General features: G+C 41.5%; 4 protein-coding genes and 1 long non-coding RNA gene across 6 annotated transcripts; 2 read left to right on the top strand and 3 right to left on the bottom strand.

The window, feature by feature from the left end:
- Nucleotides 1–158: 158 nt before the first annotated feature.
- On the bottom strand, nt 159–6,412 carry klhdc2 (kelch domain containing 2). Of its 2 annotated transcripts, none has more exons than XM_035609394.2 (14): nt 6,262–6,412; nt 5,327–5,635; nt 5,143–5,222; nt 4,938–5,055; nt 4,711–4,823; nt 3,983–4,067; nt 3,753–3,836; nt 3,473–3,553; nt 3,303–3,361; nt 2,808–2,917; nt 2,638–2,710; nt 2,458–2,545; nt 2,320–2,372; nt 159–2,229 (listed from the first exon to the last, which is right to left on the bottom strand). In XM_035609394.2, exons 2-14 carry the CDS (start codon nt 5,618–5,620, stop codon nt 2,106–2,108), a joined length of 1,362 nt encoding a protein of 453 aa, XP_035465287.1. In that variant the 5' UTR covers nt 5,621–5,635; nt 6,262–6,412; the 3' UTR covers nt 159–2,105. The 2 variants fall into 2 exon arrangements, with proteins under 2 accessions (XP_035465287.1, XP_035465288.1); XM_035609395.2 differs by lacking the exon at nt 6,262–6,412 and adding an exon at nt 6,107–6,245.
- LOC118285654 lies at nt 6,250–8,410 on the top strand. Its single transcript, XR_004785201.2, has 3 exons — nt 6,250–6,393; nt 7,477–7,648; nt 7,912–8,410. It is a non-coding gene; the product is annotated as an uncharacterized LOC118285654 (long non-coding RNA).
- On the bottom strand, nt 6,615–12,044 carry pole2 (polymerase (DNA directed), epsilon 2). Its single transcript, XM_035609391.2, has 19 exons — nt 11,898–12,044; nt 11,003–11,103; nt 10,769–10,844; nt 10,300–10,377; nt 10,042–10,135; nt 9,873–9,947; nt 9,704–9,787; nt 9,508–9,564; nt 9,371–9,419; nt 9,193–9,265; nt 8,403–8,575; nt 8,225–8,314; nt 8,054–8,108; nt 7,904–7,963; nt 7,740–7,817; nt 7,509–7,617; nt 7,061–7,237; nt 6,893–6,960; nt 6,615–6,789 (listed from the first exon to the last, which is right to left on the bottom strand). The coding sequence occupies exons 1-19, from the start codon at nt 11,966–11,968 to the stop codon at nt 6,771–6,773; spliced, it is 1,587 nt and encodes a 528-aa protein (XP_035465284.2). The 5' UTR covers nt 11,969–12,044; the 3' UTR covers nt 6,615–6,770.
- Nucleotides 12,045–12,890: 846 nt separating this feature from the next.
- Nucleotides 12,891–17,696, top strand: LOC118286454 (kelch domain-containing protein 1). Its single transcript, XM_035610914.2, has 14 exons — nt 12,891–13,032; nt 13,323–13,446; nt 13,979–14,049; nt 14,275–14,392; nt 15,036–15,148; nt 15,311–15,395; nt 15,645–15,725; nt 15,833–15,913; nt 16,025–16,083; nt 16,227–16,336; nt 16,422–16,494; nt 16,643–16,727; nt 16,907–16,959; nt 17,323–17,696. Exons 2-14 carry the CDS (start codon nt 13,336–13,338, stop codon nt 17,459–17,461), a joined length of 1,179 nt encoding a protein of 392 aa, XP_035466807.2. The 5' UTR covers nt 12,891–13,032; nt 13,323–13,335; the 3' UTR covers nt 17,462–17,696.
- A 383-nt stretch (nt 17,697–18,079) lies between these two features.
- LOC118286455 (cystin-1) lies at nt 18,080–20,512 on the bottom strand. The gene is made up of 3 exons (XM_035610915.2): nt 19,755–20,512; nt 19,556–19,611; nt 18,080–19,128 (listed from the first exon to the last, which is right to left on the bottom strand). The coding sequence occupies exons 1-3, from the start codon at nt 20,211–20,213 to the stop codon at nt 19,026–19,028; spliced, it is 618 nt and encodes a 205-aa protein (XP_035466808.2). The 5' UTR covers nt 20,214–20,512; the 3' UTR covers nt 18,080–19,025.
- Nucleotides 20,513–20,845: the final 333 nt, after the last annotated feature.

Raw genomic sequence — 20,845 nt, 5'->3', positions numbered from 1 at the left:
ACTCTGCTGACTTCATCCAAAATTCCATCATGAGGCTTTACTGGTGTAGATCTGAACCTCAGTACAGTTTGAATATGACTAATTTTATTTTTTAAAATTGATTGTATTTGTTTTCCAACAAAGTTTGAAATGAAAACTTGTAAATTAACAAAGATGAATAACAGAACACAACTATGGTATGTTTATTCTTTGAATACAAAGTGAACACTTTTGAATACTACAATAATTAAAAAAAACCACACACACACACACAAAGGTAGCATTGTGCAAACTGGGCAAATACAAAGCCCTACTGACATGAGGCATTTTAGTGCAACGTGGCTGAACATCCACTGTACTTTCAGTATTTTAAGTCATTGATTTAATAAAATTCCAACACTACAGGAGCCACTCAGTTAAAAGGCTTTCAAAAATCATTTTCAGAATACAGAACCAACACATTTCCTCACAAATGTATAAATAACTGTATATACAAATAAAAATTAAAAGGTAACAGCCAGAGTAGATGATCTGTAGCATAAAGCACTAGTTTAAGGTCTGTGAGAATCGGTTTTATCTGTATTCGAGACTGTGCCAGATATAAGTTACAAGAAACATTAAAGAAACAGGTCTTGAAATAAAAGAAAACCCTCTGCACTGTTAAATCAAAAAAATTTGAGCCTTTCACCACTGAACTTGAGACGACGGAGATTTTACAAGTTGGCTTTAGAGAAAGACCAGTGAAAGTCACTATTGTAACATTGTTGTTCATTCAAAGAATTCTTGTGTGCACCTGCACCATGCACAGAAATTGCCAGGAGAAAATAGAGTTGCTAAAACACAAAGCTGAGGTCCTGCCTTCTTTCCAAACTAGGTTGTTTTTCACTTAGCCTCCATTACACATTGTGTATAAAAAAAGGCCATGCCACTCTGCAACATGTCATGTTCTTCAAACGTAATGGTATTTCTGAGTTATGCGACAGTGATCTGCTGACTACAGCTGTATGCATTTTACATTTGACACCCTCCTGTGATCTAGCACACGCCCACTCCCAAGATCGAAGGATCTCATCATATATAAGCGCCGGTGAATCTAATGACTTCAGGTCATTCGCTATTCAAATCCGTGCACTAGTGGGAATGCTGCACCAGTTGGGTAGACGGGACCGGATGGAGATCAGGTGGCTCACATGTATCTCGCCTCTTCGGTAGGTTGGTTTTCTTAAAGCTACAGTGTATAATATTTAGGAGAACTTATTCACAGAAATTGAATATATTGTACCTATACCTATATAAATGTGTTCATATGTATTATCACCTGCAACAAAGAACCAATGTTTTTTCGTCAACTTTGAATGAGTTAAATATAGTTACATTGGGTGGACCAGTCGCCAGGTTTGCTACATCGTGTTGAATATGGTTGCTGCACGGAATTAGCGGTGCAAAAATTACACACTGTAGCTTTAAAGGGCTTAATTCAGTGGTCTTAATGAAAACTTTTAAAGTTCGGTGGCCATATTGTAAGATAAATGGCTATCTACTACAAGACGAGCTGATACAAAACACCTCATATTTTAAAATCAAAGACAAAATAAGGATTTTTCCTAATATTCAACAAACCCAACCCCCTTGAAGCCCAGTCATAGCAGTGGTTAGCTGTAGTTGCTAACAAAATAAGTTACCTTTGTTAATTTTTCTTACCCAACACAGTAGTAGATGTACATTTATGACACACTATGGGCAGAAAATCAACCACATTCATCTTTTAAAAAGGAGTGAAAAATCTTTCTGAAAAAAATTCTGTTTCGGTTTATGTCGAGCTAATAGGCTGAACAGTCAGCACCACTGTTGCTCCACTGAAGATTCTAGTGGCTTCGCAGGAGTTACAGCATAATAACAGGGGAGGTTGACAAACAGCTTTGAGGATCACCGGTGAACCTTAGTGTGCCAGTCCACAGCTGCTCACTATTGCTTGATTTTTTTCCCCCCATGTATGCGTGTGTCCAAGCACACTTAACTAATGTTCTGGTAAGACTACCTGCTCTGAGAGAAGCAGCCATCTCTTCCATACATACACACACATCCTCCTGTTATTCTCTGGACTGGACTGTTGGCCTCCTCTTCGCTTAGGAGCCCAGTGTGTTGACACGTGCCATTTTCTGTTTGAGGCTGAGCAGGATAGGTTTAGGTAGACAGTCCCAGTAACTAGATAAACGCTCGCTGTGCTGCAGAATGGCCTCCATACAGAACCTGCAGAGCGGGGACATGTACATATGAGTCACTTTCAGGTATTAAATGTGTACATTGTAGAGTATTGTTTTCACTCCTCCATAAACTCACCCAACTAGTGATTTGGGTTGAACATTGAAGACCAATAACTCGTTGCTGTGAGCCTGTCAAGTGGTTAAAAAAAAAGTCATATTAGTAGGAGAGAATATAAATAAATGATGTCTTATGAAGATAAAATGTACAGCTTACAGCTCTGTGATGAGACAACAGGTTGTTGGCACAACCTCCGAACACAAACACCTCCCCGTCAGGACCAGAGCATGCCGTGTGCCACAGCCTGAAATACACATGCACAAGGTACATTCAGTACGTTCGTTTGTACATTTCATTTTCTAAAACCACATGATCACAGTGAGAGGGGAAAATCACCTGGGGCTTTGCGTGTGACCGTGTTTAAAAGGCTTCCATTCATTCTTGCTCACACAGTACAGCCAAGCATCACCTAAAAAAACAAAAAAACAAACATGAGAGATCAGTAACCGTTTTGAGGTGGCCATTATTCATATTTACCGACTCATAAAGTCCAGTGTCAGACTCACTCAGTGTCTCTCTTTCGGTAGTGAACCCTCCAAATAGAAAGATGTGGTCTGACGACACAGGGGTGAAGGAGTGCCAAGACCGGCCCACGGGACACTGCTGGGGAACGCTCCTACGGGAAGGCAGGGATAGTCAAATGGGAGTATTTGAGCAAGAAAGGAACTATTGAGGGATTATACTGAGAGGGTAGAGGAATTACTTTGATATGAGAAGTGGGGGGAAAAAGATTAATTTGTGGCAGTGGATTATAACCCCTGCAGATACATACTAAATTAACTTTTTTAATTTTCGTCTCATGTTATTAGTCAAGTTTATCACATTAGGACAAACCCCTTAAATGCATTATGTGTTTTGTGGGGCTCTCATTAGCCTGTTATGAAATCTGTATCATCATCATCTACACGTTTACATTAAGTCTCAGACTCAAAAAATTAGCTGAGCGGACTAGAAACACCACCACGACCTTTTAGTTCACTTCAACAAGGAACAACACTTACATCTCATGCCACTCCCATGTGTCCAGGTCAATGTAGTACAGGTCATTCAGTCGGTAGCTCTGTTGAACAAAGGAAAATTTGTCAGGATACACTGCAGTTGGAACCTTAACACCTGAACAACCGGACAAAACCATGTTTATCACAGAAATTCACCAGAAAGAGACACTTACCTTGTATCGTCCCCCAAACACATAGCCTCTGTTACCAACTGTGGCACAGGCATGAGCTGCTCTGGGCGATGGCGTGTTCCCCTACACCAGGCCAAACCAACAGAGAGAAAGAAAAACGGCTCATGTCAGATACATTACTCCAGTACAGTACAGTTATATACACCCGGAATATGGCTTGATGATGCCCTGAGCAAAGGATTTAAACAGTGGATGCAGTTTGGCTTAGTGTGTGTATTTGTTTAAAGTTGCGGTGAAGCCGGCATGAGTGCAATGCGTTTACCGAGGTTATGGGCTGACTCCATGTCGACGTCTCCAGGTCCAAGATATGAATGTGATTGTTCCAACCTCGCCCGGGGCTGTCCCACTGCACCAGACAACGGAATGCATTTACATTTCAAGTTATAATCATGCAACAACTTTAAACTAATTTCAAAATACTGTATACACCAATTAAACCATGAAACATGTTTATTCGTTGTTTATTTTGTGAAAAGTATCTTTGACTCCAACCACAAGGGAAGACGATTCATCATATTCAAATGTCCCTCTGTGAGGTCCCTGTGCAGCGTAGCCATAGCCCCCAAAGAATATAAGTCTGTGAAAGCAACAAACGAAACCATGTAAAATATCCGTCTGAAGAAATCAATCTGTTATTGTCTTGAATGTATTCTTGTGTATTAACCGCTAGGACTATAAAGCCTTTATTGTCAATGTACAAGAGAAAAACATTACTACAAAATTAAAAATCACAACCGAGAAATATGAGACTAAAGATAATAGAGAATAAAGTTCAGAGTTCTAATTGCCCAGGGAAAGAAAGTTAGTCTAGAGGAAAACATGGCTGCACTAACATGTTTTTGAGCGTGTCAGAACATTTGATTTCTATGAGCAATCAGGATTTTCATCTTATTTCTACAGTTGTGTCTGCAGGCTGTCCTGCTGATCAAATTTTTGTGGAGGTTTGAAAATTGGCATTTAAAATAACAGTTTGCGGGCAAAAGATTCCTGCCCTCACCAATGTCATAACTGGCCGTGTAAATAAAGGGGACCTTGAAGATTACTGCTGAAAAGTGGGAGCTTAAAAAATAAAATAAAATGTATCCCTGAGTAGCACGCTGCCACTTTCCCAAGCAATATGGGGTAATATCTGGGACAGTAAGATTGCAATTTGAATAGCTGTTTTCCCAGAAATGTTTCACATAAAAAAGCCAGGAAGTAAAAATGCAGTCATCCCTCACCTGTTCTTTTGAACCCAGCAGCCCAACTTGTCCTTGGGCGACGGAGGGAGTCCTTTAAGATCGCTCATTTCCTCCCACACAAGGCTGGGAGCTCTCAGGGGCAGGCGGTAGATCTATGAAGAAACACCAGGCTGAAATTCTTCAAGGTCTGATGTGCAAACAACATGATGCAGATCAAGTTGAAAATAACAGATGTCGGGACATTTGCCTTCATGGAACACATGTACCCTGTTTGTGTTTCCCCGGGCATGATGACCTCCAAACAGGTAGAGGACTCCGTCAACACACACCCCAAAGCTGCCTGACCTGGATGTGTGTAGGTTACCTCCGGCTACGTGTTTCGTCCTGTCAGCAATGATATGTATATTTTTTATTTCTTTAAGGGCTGATGAGAAGGTTTTTCGTAAAAAAAGATACGGTAAATATTCTCACCATACACCTGACTCCATGTTGTACGTCCAGATTTCATTTCTCGGTAGATACAAGTCAAAGAATCCGTGGTTTTGAGCATTCTTGTACGGGAGAGAGGGGGGTAAAGCATATTTCGATAAATATGGAATCTATAATTGAAACATAAAATGCATTGAACAGTGAATTTCACGACATGCACACTTACTTTGTATCCACCCCACACATACATGACATTTCTGTCAACAACTGCTATGTGGCCGCTGCGCTCAGCCGGCGTGTCCAACTCAAAGGACTCGGACGCCTCCGTGTCCAAGGGCTGCTCGTCCTCCACCTCCTCCACCTCCTCGTCTTCTTCCTCTTCGTCCTCGTCCATGTCGTCGTTCACCATCCAGGCAAACAGTCTGTCGTCCTCATCTCTGTCCGAGTCATTGTCGTCCTCCCTGGCTGGCGGGTCCCCAATGTCCTCCTCCTCCTCCATCTCTGCCATTCTCTCAGCCATGCCACTCTCTCCTGTCTTCAGGTCGAGGAGAGAGAGAGAGAGAGAGAGAAATCATATGAACTGGAACTGATAGGATCGTTTCATTAACTGATTGGTTTTACAAACAATCTCAAAGACACACTAGGCTAGTAGAGGAAGACGACCCGCATTCAAAACACTGGGTATGACAGCAACAGCTGGTCAGACAAGACGACAGGACACAGCAGCATCGGAATATTATCTAACAATGCGAGGTGTTGTTTTTCATAGACACATAACTTCAGTTTTGGTTTCGTCCACGTCACTTTCTCGAATTCAGGACAAGAGACCAGCTAACGTTCGCGTAGCTCGCAGCACGATCGCCGCGGACCCAGGTCGCTAGCGTAACTGTGCAGGTGACTGCCTCCACGTCACGCGTTATCGTGGCGTTGTGCGCAAGGAGAGTCTACGAGCCGACGGCGAAGCTCCGCGCATGTTTCTCATTTAATTACTCGAAGGGACACCGACCTAGCCAGCGTCGAACAGATGTTGACGTGCCCATTAGCCGCAGAGTAAACGCTCACATGCGAGACACGCCGGTGCGTCGTGTGTCGCGGCGAACACATGCACGCGTCAATGCAGCGCCGAGGGGAAACGCGCATTCGCAGCTGTCGTTACTTCACCTTGTCGGATGTTTTTGTTTTGTTTGCCTGTGAATTTCAAAAGTTGTACGTCATTTATGCGAGGTCGTCACCAGCGATCTGGGGGCCCGACACCGGAAGCTGTCAACTTCTGGAATCCGCCATCTTGATAAGGTCAGCGAAACGTCTTTCATTTCCGCCCCCAAAAGTTTCAAAATAAAAGTCTTCACTTGTTCATTAAACCAGCATAAGCCCATTACTTGCGAATATGGAGAATTATTTATAGATTTATAGAGTGCAATTCCTTTACAAAAATGAATAATAGTCTACTTTCATGCATTTTCAAACCAGGGCTGGTTATAGTGCATCGACAAATATGTCAGAATGTTCATTAATCCAGAATAAAATCTTTATTATTCATGACAGAAAAAACATAGACACATACAAAATAAAAATAAAAACTACAATGGGTTGATTACTAGTCCATTTTAAACATACAGTATCATACAAAGACAATGTACATGATGAAAACAGCTGCACTTGATTTTCCTTTAGAGCCCCTGAAGTTTGCTGTAAGGACAAAACAGATTAGTGAGTATATTAATGATTGTTGAAACTAAACGTCTCTCTAGTGAATGACCTGAAAATGAAATATAGGGCCAGCGAATCCTACCTGTCCTCGACGGTTTTGTTGGATGGGTAGTACACCTTAAATGTAAAGCCACTTTTGGGGAATGAGCCCTGTCAAAATAAAAAAAATAGAAAAATGAAAGTGATAAAAATGAATAAATTACAAATGCTATCAGTAACACACAGAATATAAATTAAACAACCACCATACCGGGTTGACACAGAGGCAGTCTGTGTTAGTGATGCTGAAGGGGTCGTATTTGTCTGCGAAGACGATGACGTCAGGTACTGGGTAGACACGCAGGGAGTAGTCGTACGCCCAGAATATAGGACTGACATACAGAGGCAGTGGAGTCAGGTGACCCTGAGATAGGACGGTCTTAACAAACTGGTGAAAGACAAAAAAAAGAATGACAATATCACTAATTCATAAATACTTTACATGTTGTGTAAAGCTTTCATCTTTATAAACATATTTGCAGCAACAACTCACTGCTTTGAGAACACTGAGAAAGAATGTCTAATATTTAAACACCATGTACAAAGGCACATAAAACCTTCGAGAACACAACTTATAATACTTTGTATGTGTGTGTGGTTAAAGAAATTTCACTCTACTATGAACAGGTTTTTTCAGACTCAGAGAAGCTGCAACTCACATGGTTTGGAATGTCAAGATTGTTGTTGGGCAACCGCACGCAGTTCCTGCTCATCTTATTGACCAGGTCTTCCCTGACAATGACGATTTCCTGGCTGCAGTACTGAATCCTGACAGGAAAAACAAGCCATGACAATGTAGGTCAGTGTTACAGTTCACGAGTCTGCTAACATTTTTCTTAAAGCCATACATATCAAACTGTCACTTAAGAAAAGTAACATATTGGTTTCACCTGCATGGGTTTGTCGTGAACACGGAAAATGGCACCCTCTGTCTGAAATCCTCTGTGATGTGGTCTGCCAAGGGAGGCCTGTGCAAAACATATTTGGTGTATCCACATTTATACAAACTAATAAAAAACAACTCACATCATCATGTCAAATAACAGATGTTTACCTCGGCAGGATGGTGCCTGGACCAGGGTCTTCAGGACCAGGGACAAACACAAAGCGACTACTGCAGGATTAGGATGAACAAATGTAAAGTCAAACATATGGAAACTTTAGTAATTAACAATAGACCAGAGAGACAACCGTCAGATCCTACCTGCTGTGAATGTTGGGGTATGCACTTATGGCATCAGCAAGAGCCTTCAGCGACTCTAAAAAGAGAAAAATGAATGAGATTCCAAACGGCAGTCATTTATTCCTCATTAATTCACACAGAGATCTTCATAAGTGCAATAGCTCATGGGGGATGAGGACCAGAAAGTTTCACCTTTGAGTGATTTGATCTGTGTTTTTCCATATGGGGCAGAAGAAAAGTTCCCGCACAAAATAAAACAGGTGGGAGGCATTGCCGCATAGCCTGTAAAAAAAAGAATAAGTGAAGCCAAATGTGAATGGTTTCTCATAGTGTGCTTATTAAAGTGTATGACTGTGGTGCAATACCAGACCTGAGAACATGAGGTTGAGCTTCTCCATCACTTCGACGTTGTCCAGCCATACATCAGAAACAATTACAAACATGGCATCCTCATTTTCCTCCTCAAGCTGCTTCAGTTTGGCAGAAGCCTTCACCGAAGTGGTGGATGGACCACCAAAGAAGTTAATGTTGCCATAGTACGCCCTGGAAATGAAGCAAGGCCCATGTTGTGAGGGAGCAGGAACACTTTCAGTGGAGTTGATAGTTACAATGCAGGATTCCACTTAGGATACGGTAAATCAAGTAGAGTAAAAGGTAACCTGATACTGAATACTTGATAATTAATTTAATGTATCATACTGTAATTGAAGACAATCTCCTTTCTCAGCTATACAAGGAAATGTTTGCCTGGTTGTGTTGTTTTACAACAGGAATGATGTCTGACTTCAAAACTTGGGAATTTATGGAATTTGTCTTTGCCTTACTTCAGTGACACGTTCACTGCAAATCAGACAGCTCACTACATCAGCTTGCAATGAGAGTTGACCAAGTGGCACCTCTACTCGAAATAGGACCATCATTTACTTAATGAATGTTTACTGTCGTTATAAATCAACTGAGAAAAAGGATAATTTTCTCAAAGACTTCGATAGAAACTGACTTCTTTTTAAAACCAGGGCGTCGCCCTCTGCTGGTGGTTCCAGAGAATACAGGCTTTAGGCACTTCCGCATTGGCTTCATTTTCTGGACCCGGTGACTACGTCCATTTTTATATACAGTCTATGGAGTTTACCTAAACACTTTTCTTCAAACCCACTGACCTTGTGGCTGACGATGGTTCTGTTGGTGGAAACCCAAAGCCGTTGACATGGAAAACCGAGTCCTCGTACCAACCTGCAAAAGACAAAAGGCAAAAGTTTACCTCTAATAATATAAAATGTGAGAACGTATTTATCTCTTTTCATTTTTTAACTCCAGTTATAGTTGAAGTTATCTTACCCTCTGCCAGCACAAAGCAGGATTCTGTGTACAGGCCATTATGAAACTGGTGAGAACGTCATTAAGGAATACATCCATTTCAAAAGACACAGTAAAACCTTTTGTTGACAGGCTCCCACAAACAGATTCAAGGATATTGCTTTTGACATGTCCAGCTGTACCGTTCCACTTGGGTCCTCCAGATAGAATTTACCCTAAAAAATATTTTTAGAAAATCAATTAATAAAAAATGGACAGGAAAGTCCCAAATTTCCTTAATTTCAAGAGAAAAGTCAAATAAGTTTTTCTCTGTGTGAACTGTAATATAGAAACATATCTGCATCACTAACTTACCTCTTTCAGTTGTGTAATCATTCCAAGTACAATCACCTCTCCAAGTTTTGACGTGCTACCGAGCAATGCTTCAATTGTCTTCAGCTAAACAAAAACACAACAAAACAATTTCATTTAAATCATTTTCTCAAAAGTGATGACGATAATGATGATGATGAAGACTTGATACCTGAAATTTGTTTTGACCCTCCTCAACAGCAGCTCCAATTGCAGGTGGGGTGAAGAGCTCATGCCGATGTGTACGCTACAGAAAAAGTAATACAACTTAAATACAACAGGCAAAACCACACAGATTGTAATGAGAAGTGACAGTGGCCAGTGACGTGCATCATACTGACCTGCTGTAAGATTGTGTACCGCTCCCTGAAGAGTTCAGCTTTGTCTTTGGCCAAACCACACAGACTGGGGGCTGGATGTCTGGTCATACTGATGCTGAATGAAATAGCCAAAATAAAAGACTTTTAAAACTTTTGCATACAAGCAACACAGGATCTGCAGTATTATGTAAGTGTCTACACCATGTCTAAAATGAGAAGAAATCTTTTATAAATATTTTAGGTTGATTTTGGTACAAAAGAAATTGGCCCTTTACTCACGGCACAAACTTCTTCCGCTCCACACTGTAAATATATCTTGGCACATCGAAGGCTCCAATGATGTTGAAAACATTATCTCTGGAAGAAAGTTAAACAGCCAGTATGAGCAAAACATTCCTCTACAGCATAATAAAGCTGATTACAAAACTATGACCTATTATGAGTTGACTGGCTAAAATGTAATATGTTATGATTGCATTATTACAATATATCATACATGCAAGTGTGGTCCCTGAATAACAAACTCACACAGATACTCATTTGAATGACTTATAGTCCAAGTGTCTTCTTATCGACAGCTGCTATCATGTCAATGATGTGAAGTGCCATATTCCAGCTTTGTATTTAACAACATAACATTCATCAGGATAAAACCATTACAAATATAGAAATATAATAAAATACATTACGAAATAAAAACAAAGCAAAAATTATGACAAAAACAAAAGTTGGTTGTAGCCCCACTTACATGGTTTCATCACAAGACTGAGTGCAGTCCTGCACGGCACTCTCCACCACAGAAAGCTCTATCATACTGGAGGACACTGGAAATTGGAAAAACACACACTGTGGTCACTTACAACATGAACACTGCAGACAAAAAGAGGGAACATATGAAGTGATGCATACAGCAGATGTGTGTGCATTAAACACACTGCGGTCTATGGAGACATGACTGTGTACTGTGCTGCTCTGTACATACATGGCTGCTTTTCCACTGCATCCAGGACCCTTTCAATGACATCGTCCAGCTCAGAAGGATCGACGGACTCCAGCGCCTCTACGAGGTACCTGCTGGCTTCACTGGTGCACAAAACAGCAAGAAAACTGTTTAAAGGACACTCTTGAGAAAATGTGTTTGCTTGCTTCTGAGAAAAAAAACTATTTAACAACACATGTATTTTATACATTATTATCTCAGACATTGTTACAAGAAATATAGTTGAAGCAGAAGTATTGTGATACTTTAAATGCTGTAATGTAATGTATGCAAACATGAGCACAACACTAATTATACTGCACTTACTATTCTGAAGTGGGCCATTCTGCATAATTGAGAAAGAATAGTTTGATGCTCATACTTTTATTTGTATTTGCTTGTATTTTTACACTGTGCCATTGCTCGTGTTGTTATAACAAAACATAACACTGCTCCCACCACTGCAACCAGCTGAAGTTGAAGAGAGAAAGAGAAAGAAAAAACGACAACAACTGAACTGTTGATTGAAGTGAAATCGCTGGGAGCAGGTGGATACTGATTTAAAGATGAGGATGTAAAGAAAGTTTCAGTTTCAGTTCAGCAGGTCAATTGTAAACACTGAATATATTAAATATTAGTTAACGTGAGAAGTCTGTGTTATGTTGTTTCCACTAGATCAGAGCACAAAACAACAATAGCATGAAAACCTGCTAGTGTAATTGATGCTTATTTCTTCTTTTTTTTCACTAATAAAAAAGCAAAGCATAAAGTACGGATCATCTGCCCTTAGCCAGTTGACAGATGTGTTGTGTTCGCTCCGCACGACTCGCAGTGGCTTTACCTTCAGTGAAAGAAAAAACTCATTCTAACAACGTTTAACTATGACTGTGATACATACGGTCGCAGTATTAGTCCCCGCATCTTGAAGCCAGCGGACACTTTGGTCTTTATTTTGCGAGCAACGTCCATGTTTTGCTTCCGTCCTTCTGTCCAACTCAAGCTTTGGCGCTAAATGGCTACTTCCGCGTGTGTGACATCACTTCCGTCGAAGAAGCGTAAAAGCAGCAAACAACAAAAACAACATTTTTGGACTAAATTAACGTACAACGCTAACTGCATCCTGTTCATCCTAAATGTTTAATTTCTGTCTTATACTTCAATTCAATGTATATTTGATAATAGAGCCACTTGCGTTTGCTCTGAAAGTGCTTTTGTTCTTTGATTACACAAATTGAACATTTATCATTTTTCACTTTGTACATATCTTGTCTTTTTCAATCTTCAATTCTGCATAATTTATTTAAATTTAAATGTGGATTATCAACTGATGTGAAGAGTCTCTGCTGCGGGTTCAATGTGTATAATCTGGTTTAGGAGATGAATTAACTGAAGAATTGAGTTTGAACCACTTAAGTACATTATTCAATTATGAGCCTTTCTTCATGAGCAGATATTTTTTTGATTCAGCCTTGCAAATAGGTCCTATGTCAAAATTGAACCTTAAGTCCTCCAGCTTGCGTTTATATTCATAAATATATATGCATTAATGCCAGGATATTAATTCTATTTAAAATCATACTGGGATAAATTATATATTTTTCAATAAATCCTCAGTATTATTGCAGTCTTGCCCAAATTGAAAAAAAAAATGTTTGTGATTAAATTGCAACTTCTTTATTCTTGAAACATTATGTAACTTTTTTTGTCATTAAAATTACAAATTTATTCTTGCAATATTATGAATTGTTTCTCGTTAAATGACAACTTTATTCTCGTGATATGACGACTTTATTCTAGTGATATTACACCTTTATTTCTTCTTCTTCAATGTGGCTTTAAAACTCAGCACGTAAACAGGGATTTTATTTTGAAAAAAGGAAGGGGCTTTTTTTCAGGCCAACTCATGATACAATTGGTCAGAGGAACGACTCTTTCCTGCTGTTCCCAAGGCAGCTGGACGATAAAGGTTTGTTTTTCCTCCACAACCTGGCAAAGAAAAGCAAAGGGGTCGATGGAATAGTGTCCCGCAGCCTGTGAGTTTTTATTTATTGATGTAATTGTGTGTGTGTGTCTGTGTGATCATTTTTCTGTATTCTACCTCAGACCACCGAGGAAGCGACCGTGATGTTACGTACAGGCTACGGATTTATGTACCAACAACACCTCACAATTTATCCTTCTTCTATCTTAAACCACGACAGTAACATTTGTGTCCGCTGACACAGAACTCAATTCCTTTTGCTTTACAACCGTGTGACTGACTGCAGCCCAGGAGGCTCCTCTGACATTCTCCGACAGATGTCCCGCTTGTTTCTCTCACCAGCTGACGGTCGGTCATGGAGGCTTCTCCAGTCGGGAGGCCCCGCCCCGAGCTGGTGGCCCGGAAGAGGAGCGGACACACGGCCGTGGTGGAGGAGGGTCTGCTGTACGTGTGGGGAGGCTACGTGGTGAGCAAAACAAACACACACTAAACCAACACAGCAAACTGGCCTGTGTGTAATGTGTTTTGCCGTTTGCTTTAAAGGGCACAGTTTCTGTGTCGTGCACAGTGGGGGGGTCAAGCAGGTCAAGCACTGGTCGAACCACATTCGATAAGAAATACATACAAAGGCGTGGAATCAGGAACAACTGGTTGTAGATTCCTATCCAGACAAATGTATTAATGCTACGCCTCTGGATATCCATGACCTGGATGAATGAGAATCTCCAAAGACAACAAACGCATACTCTCGAATAAATTAAGATGCTTTTGATTAGTTATTCAATTTTTTTGCGTTTCCACAATATGGATTTGAATGTATCTGAGAAGAAAAGTTAAGATTAGCGCATTGATTGCGCATTTCACAAATCTTGTTTGCATAGTTTTGTATTTAGTATTGTAATTGTTATTTTTATATCAAAGACATACAGTAATTCCATTGCCTAAGACGTACTGCACTTATTCATTTCATTGTGATAGACATGTTTTAATCTCCACAGTCAGTTGCTGTTAATGAAGTTCTCCTACCCAATGATGAAATCTGGGTTTATGACTTACAACAAGGTGTATGGTAAGAAAATTGAATTTATCCCAAACACACCTGCTTTTGGTCAAAACAGAGGGCAAACAAACAATTTTTTTGTCTAACAGTATGTTTACTCATCACATTCCCCCATCTTCTCTCTTTCTGGTGGTCGTCACATTCTCTCGCCTGGAGCGTTCTGTTGTCGGAAAATGTGTCATGGCATAAGTGCATCTGTATAGTCAATAGTGTGTTTTTGTGTCTTTTCTGAAGGAAAGTATTTCACATGACAGGGGAAGTGCCTCCCTCCATGTCAGGGACCTGTGGCTGCGCCCTGAACGGACACATGTACATATTTGGAGGTTGTGATGACAATGGACAGACCAATCAGGTGAGGCTGGTAACTGGTGCTGTCAAGACACATAATGATGAACTTGTTTCTCTTATTCATTTATCTATTTATTTTGTTAAATGAAATGTTATTGCAATAACACAGCAGTATGTGTTAGTATAGCTCTGCATTCAGACATGCACTGAAGTCCGGACGTTTTTGCGAACTTTTCCAGAGGGGCTGTATGTTAGAAGGAAAATGTCCACAAATGTTGCTCCAAATTTTCTTTTGCAAAATGTCTGTGTGAGCCAATGCGAGAACACACCAGGAAAAGTTGCAGTTCCAGTGGTTTTATTCAGTTCATGTCTGAAAACAGCTTATGTAAGGGTGTGGCCACACTGATCCAGCACTGAATCAAATGAGATTTGATGAGGAATTTTTGCCGTTTGTCTCAGTTTCTTCGTAAAATTTAAAGTGTTTGAATGTAAAGTACCTCTCAAAATTTTTCTGAGCAACAAAACGGACTCACTGCTGACAGAGGCAGATGCATCAGAAGCCCTGTGCAGAAAAACAGACAGTCCTCATTGAAAAACACAAACAAATTTGTGTGAATGATGCCCAGTGCATCAGTGCGCACACCCCCTGAGGTCACAGATCGGACAGGGTTGACATGAAGAAGTGATCAGTGTTTGCCTTCAAACAGCTCTACAGTGTCAACCTGACAGACGGTAAATACACGTGGAAGAAGATCAAACACAAGATGGGCTCTGCTCCCTCACCTCGAGACAAACTGTCCTGCTGGGTTTACAAAGGACGGTAAGCAGTCTGAGGACGTCAATTTCCACATATTGCTGTTTCCAGTTGTCTGGGAAAGGGGCAGTGTAGATGTCGTGAAACTTATACTCCATGATTACTGTGTGTTCATGTTGCACAGCTTTCGCAATTTAATTCCGGGTGTCTTTCTCTGATATAATGCAGGTTAATGTACTTTGGAGGATATGGTCTCAAGTCGTCGACTGATCGCGACAACAGGAACAGAAGCTACATTGTAGATGAAACATGGGTAACATTTTAGTTTTGTTGACCTCCTTCTTGTATGATATCGGGACTCACGCAAGAACTGTTTGTAAAACCATAATTGCTCTTGAATCGTTCGAAACGGGATGCGAACCAAGGTCCTTCTTGCTCTGAGGCGACTAGCCTCTACACCACCGTGTAGCGCACAAACACTACCTTCTGGAGTCAAATTGTGTTAAAAACTAGAAATCAGTCGGTTTTCCCTTGTATCATGTAGCTATCTGGTTATTTTCAGATGGGGGTCTTCTGGGGTTGGAACAACGAGGTTCATATATTTGACCCCATGCAAGCCAGTTGGAGTGAACCACAGACCCATGTAAGTCAGTCACATACTGGCTAACATAGATTTAGATTTGTGACATATGTTTATGATACAGCAGAGGAAGCAGTATTGGGAATTTTTAAGAAAGCGTTTGTGTGCAGGGCCGTGCTCCCGCCCCCAGGGCTGCCCACACCAGTGCCACAACTGGTTGTAGAGGATACATATGTGGAGGCAGAGTCAGGGTGAGAGCTCTACATGCTATTAATGCTGCCTGCGTAGTCTTTAATACACAAAATATTAGTCAAAGTCTGCCATTTGTAACTTGTTCTCCTGTGGTGTTTTTTAAAATACAGGAAACCAGGTCAAGTGACGTTCACTGTCTGGACTTTGAAACATGGACTTGGTCAGAAATGTGCGTATGTGACTACTGTGACCAAAGAAAATTTGAAAAAGATTGAAACTCATACTTCTTCTCATTATCATTAATATTTAAAAAGGTATTATGTGTTTTAACAAGTGTGTCTTTGACTGCATTGTGCAAAATATGTTTTCCAGAACCCCCGTTACCACCGCTCCAGTGGGCAGATCGTGGCACACACTCACAGCGGTATCAGACAGCACCTTGTTCCTGTTTGGAGGTCTCAGTTCAGACTGCAAACCAATGAGTAAGACTATTTAAAAACAACAACATTTATTTCCTCTGTTCCTGTTTTTTTAAGCTCATTAAAAAAACACATTATCCCCCATCAGGTGATGGGTGGCTGCTTGATGTTGAAACAAAGAAATGGAGAGAAGTCGAACATACCCATACGGATAAGCCAAGGTAGCAACAAATCAGTGTTGTAGTTGTTGTTGTGTACTTATGAATGTATAGTCTGGTTTATTAATCCTTTATCGACAGATAGTAAGATGGTCTTTTTGTAAGAATATGAGCAGATTTTGTGTATGTATTTATTCTTCTCCAAACCAAGGTTGTGGCACACAGCGTGTCTTGGGAAAAACTCTGATGTTATTGTGTTTGGTGGAAGTTGTGACGACATCCTCCTGGTTGACACTGTAAGTATCACTGCAGAAGCTGGAAAGTAGATGTGAAATAAATTCTAATTTTACAGACCTTAGTTTGAAAATCATCAGAACAAACGAAATTGCTCTATTTAGAAAAATATAAAGTTTGTCCAAGAAACTGTGTTCACTATTCATTGTCATTCATTGAAACCATGCCTATTGCACTTTAGGGTCACTGCAATGATGCACTCGTTTTCCAGACGCAACCATATCCTCTGTACAGGTAAGATTTGTGTGCTCTATAAATTAAAATTATTATTATTATTATTATTATCTTTCATGACAAAAAATATTTTATTAACAAACACCACAGATATATAAATAAAAAATAAACATAATTTTAACGCGGCAACAGAAACAGATGTTTTGACTTGTCAAACACAAGTGGATTTTTTTAAGATTAACAATGGCTTCATTGCATGTTCGAGCCACGGTAATGATACTAGTTTCACCTGTGCATGTCCCGCTATGGCAAGCAAAAATAGTTGGCTCTTTATTTATAGATCAAGATATATTTTTTTATCTGTTCATGTAATTTTCCCAAAATAGAAATGAGAAATGGCAGTTTCTGTTTCTCTTTTGACAGGATTTGTGAAGACTACATTGCAACGAGTGTGTGGAGCCTTGAGGTGCTCAGGAATCAACTTCCCCTCCTGCCTCACAAACTCCTCACAGCAGTACAGAGGAGGATGTCTTTCTACAGGCCTTCAGAGGAGCAACAATAACACAAACTATTTACACAAATGATTTCCTAAATGCCAAAATCAATGCAATGTCCAACAGTTTTTATTTTAGTATTTATTTAAGTGCTTCCTTCAGTGTGCATGTCTTACTCACACTTTGGGAAAGTATTTTTTATTGAATGCATATTTTTAATATGTGCAGAATATTTTATAGTACTATATATAATTGATTATTGTGTTCATGGTGGTGATGATGGTTAAATGAAACAGATGAAGATTTTGCCTCTGATGTGGATTATTATTATTGGACAGGACGCGCACGCGCGCACACACACACACACACACACACACACACACACACACACACACACACACACACACACACACACACACACACACACACACACACACACACACACACACACACACACACACACACACACACACACACACACACACACACATATATACACACACACACACACACACACAGCATTTTGTATTTCTTTTCTATCCCCAACCTTTACCCCTTAATTTAACCCTAACCCTAAAAGCAAGTCTTAACCCTCAAACAGCCCTATGAAAAAATGAATGACTGCAAATGGTCTTCACAAAGGTAAACGTACAAGCACACATAAACAGTTTCTCTCCCACGTGTTCTAAAATACAGCATAGTCCATGTTTATTTGAAATATATATATTTTTTTACAAAATTATTCTGGTTGAAATGCACATTTCCTTTAACTAAGTGTTCTGATATGTATAATTAAAATAAACCAAAAAAAAGCTCCATGAACGAAACTACCCTGTTCCACCACTAGGTGTCAGCAGGCCTTCGTTGCTTGAATGTGGCTGATGTGTCATCAGCAGAAATGCAGCTGGTTCAAACTGAGCCTGCACTGAAAGTCTCTCTGCTGCCACACATTTCTTCTTTAGGGCGGAGAAATTCAGGAACTGTGGTCAGGAAGGAAACTTTAAATAAACAGTCACAGCTCATACCTTTGCAGGGTTGCCATTCATGAGCCATATTACTATGCGTACAAAACTGCTGGTGGAAAATGTTATCTTTGCATTTAGTACAGTCATAGGAATGTGCTCAAATTCGCAGAACTGCTGGAGTTCCAGCAGTCAGAGTGCTGCCTGTGTTCACTCCTTCACCTATTAACAGACAAGTTGAAGTAGAGTTAAGTAATGGGTAACAAGTAAGGTGCGCGCTCTGTGGGAGGCCAGCAGGATGGAGAGGGTGTCGGTGACGTCTTAGCACAGCAGACAGACAACAAACCAAGCTGGCCTCTTTCAGTCCACCGCTCTGGTGTCTGAGAGAAACCTGCTGGCATCTGTTCAGGCTGGTGTATTAACTCCAGAATGAAACTGTCACTTGTTGTTAAGTAAGATAGGTGCATTCAAAGGCGTAGTGGGGCTGCAGCGGTGTAAGTTCAACACAAACGATGTTGAATGTACCCTGCATGGAATATGCCTTCCCCCGATGTAGCAGGGAATTTGTCAGAAATAATCCTGGTTCCCCTTAATCTGATGTGTCCCATGAAGACGGATCAATGGGACAGTAGCTCAGCTGGGGGGGGGGGGGGGGGGGGGGGGGGGGGGGTCAACTGAACTCTCTCTCAATAGTGTCCATCAGCTCCTCTTCTGATCCGTCGTACAGGATGACTGGTGTCGTGAGAGAGGATCTATGGCAGCTGCCAAATGTCCTGGGGAGAGTTTAGGAGCATGTCAACGAAAAGCTGATTAAAAAAAAAAAACATAACAGGAAATCTATAGGGACATAGAGCCCATAAGTGCATTATGATGAGTTAAATCTTTTTGTTTTGGAGTAAAACAATCCACGATGACATTTAAATAATCAACTGATAAAGTTTCACTGGGATGTGTTGCAATGCTGTTCTGAAGTCATCAAGGCTTTGGAAGTGAATATGTCCTTGTTGTGCTTCCGGTTTTCATGCACACTTGTTTGTTACTTCCCCTGCCCGCAGACTTCGGACAAATCTGATCTGCACTGACAACACTGGGTTGGTATTTCGATCCCTGTAAGTTAAATTGGACCCGGCCCCCTGCTCGGCTTTTACTACTCTCCTGAGCTCCATCGATCAATTATGTATCATAGAGTTGTCAACTCACGATTGTTTTTCTGACGCGGGGACAGCGTCCAGCGGAGCCCCTCTTGTCACCAAGCTCTGTTGTGAGGAGGCAAGAAGAGAGAAGACAACCTCATCACTGTCATTTTAGAACCAGTCTGCTATAGAACAAACTGTCAATTTGTGCGTAAATCCAACGGCACTCCTAATGCAATATTAGAAAAGAATACACAGGTCCTTACACTGCGCTGACTGGAGCACGTGCGTTTTTGTGGGCGCGTGAACGCGTCGTTGCGCCTCTTGTTGACATCCTCTGACGCGCCGCGGGGGCCACGTGGCTCCTCGGCTCTGCTCCCCTCGTCCTCGGCGTCCGCGCGGCCGAGGTGGCACAGGCCGTACGTTTTGGATTTCACGAAACTCTTCTTGGCAGGCGGCCTCTCCGCGGAAAGCCCGCCGGCCAGAACCGCGTCCGGCCCGCCGACGACGCCGCCGCCGCCGCCGTCGGCGTCGTCGTCGTCCTCCCCGGAGAGGTCGGAGTCGGGCCCCTCGCTGTGGCGGTCCGGCTGCGCGCGGCCCTGCGGGGGCCGGAGCGGACGGCTGTCCCGTTCGGCTGAAGTGACGCCGGCTGCAGCTCCGGCCACGGTCCCCTCGCTGGCACGCGCAGGAGCGACCTTCTTCCCCCGGCTCGGACCGCTGCCCATGTTCGCGTGTGTCCGGCTGCTTTCAAAATCTAAAGTGCCATTTCCCCCCCCCCCCCCCCCCCCCAGATCCCCCTTCAGGCACAGAAAGCAGCAGCCCCGAGTTGAGTATTAACCAACGCAGACTTGGTCCTTGGCAGCGTTCGAGGTCAGTTGTCAATTAAGCTGGAGGCTGAACAATTGTCTTACCACATCCTCCACTCCCCTTGTGCGGACGGAGCCCTGGGAACGAGCGCATGCTCCATGTCCTGACTGCCCGGGAACTCTCGGGTCACTTCCACATCAGGATGAGAAGCAGTGAATCCGTTACATAACGCCAGTTTGGCTCAGGACCCCGGGGAGAAAACTCCGCCTTAATAGTGGGAAACACACACCCTTTATGTTTCCATTATTTCTGCTCCACAAAAGAAACTTCCAACTTTTTCCACTTTGACTTTGGAAGCTGGACTTTGCCACTAGCTTCTCACTGGCCACCAATTTTATTATTTTATTTATTATTATTTTTTGTTTGGAGAAAATAAAACTAAAAAGGGACGACGTATACAGTACATTGGAATAATTAGTCACTCCCTGACTTGGCAGAGATTACATAAGGGTTGAGACAAACGAAATTGCTCTTTTCTAGAAAGACAAAT

Source organism: Scophthalmus maximus, chromosome 15 (genome assembly GCF_022379125.1).
Source record: "Scophthalmus maximus strain ysfricsl-2021 chromosome 15, ASM2237912v1, whole genome shotgun sequence".
In the NCBI taxonomy this organism is placed as follows: domain Eukaryota; kingdom Metazoa; phylum Chordata; class Actinopteri; order Pleuronectiformes; family Scophthalmidae; genus Scophthalmus; species Scophthalmus maximus.
The sequence above is the reverse complement of the archived record's forward strand: the minus strand, read 5'-3'. Positions and strand labels throughout refer to the sequence as shown.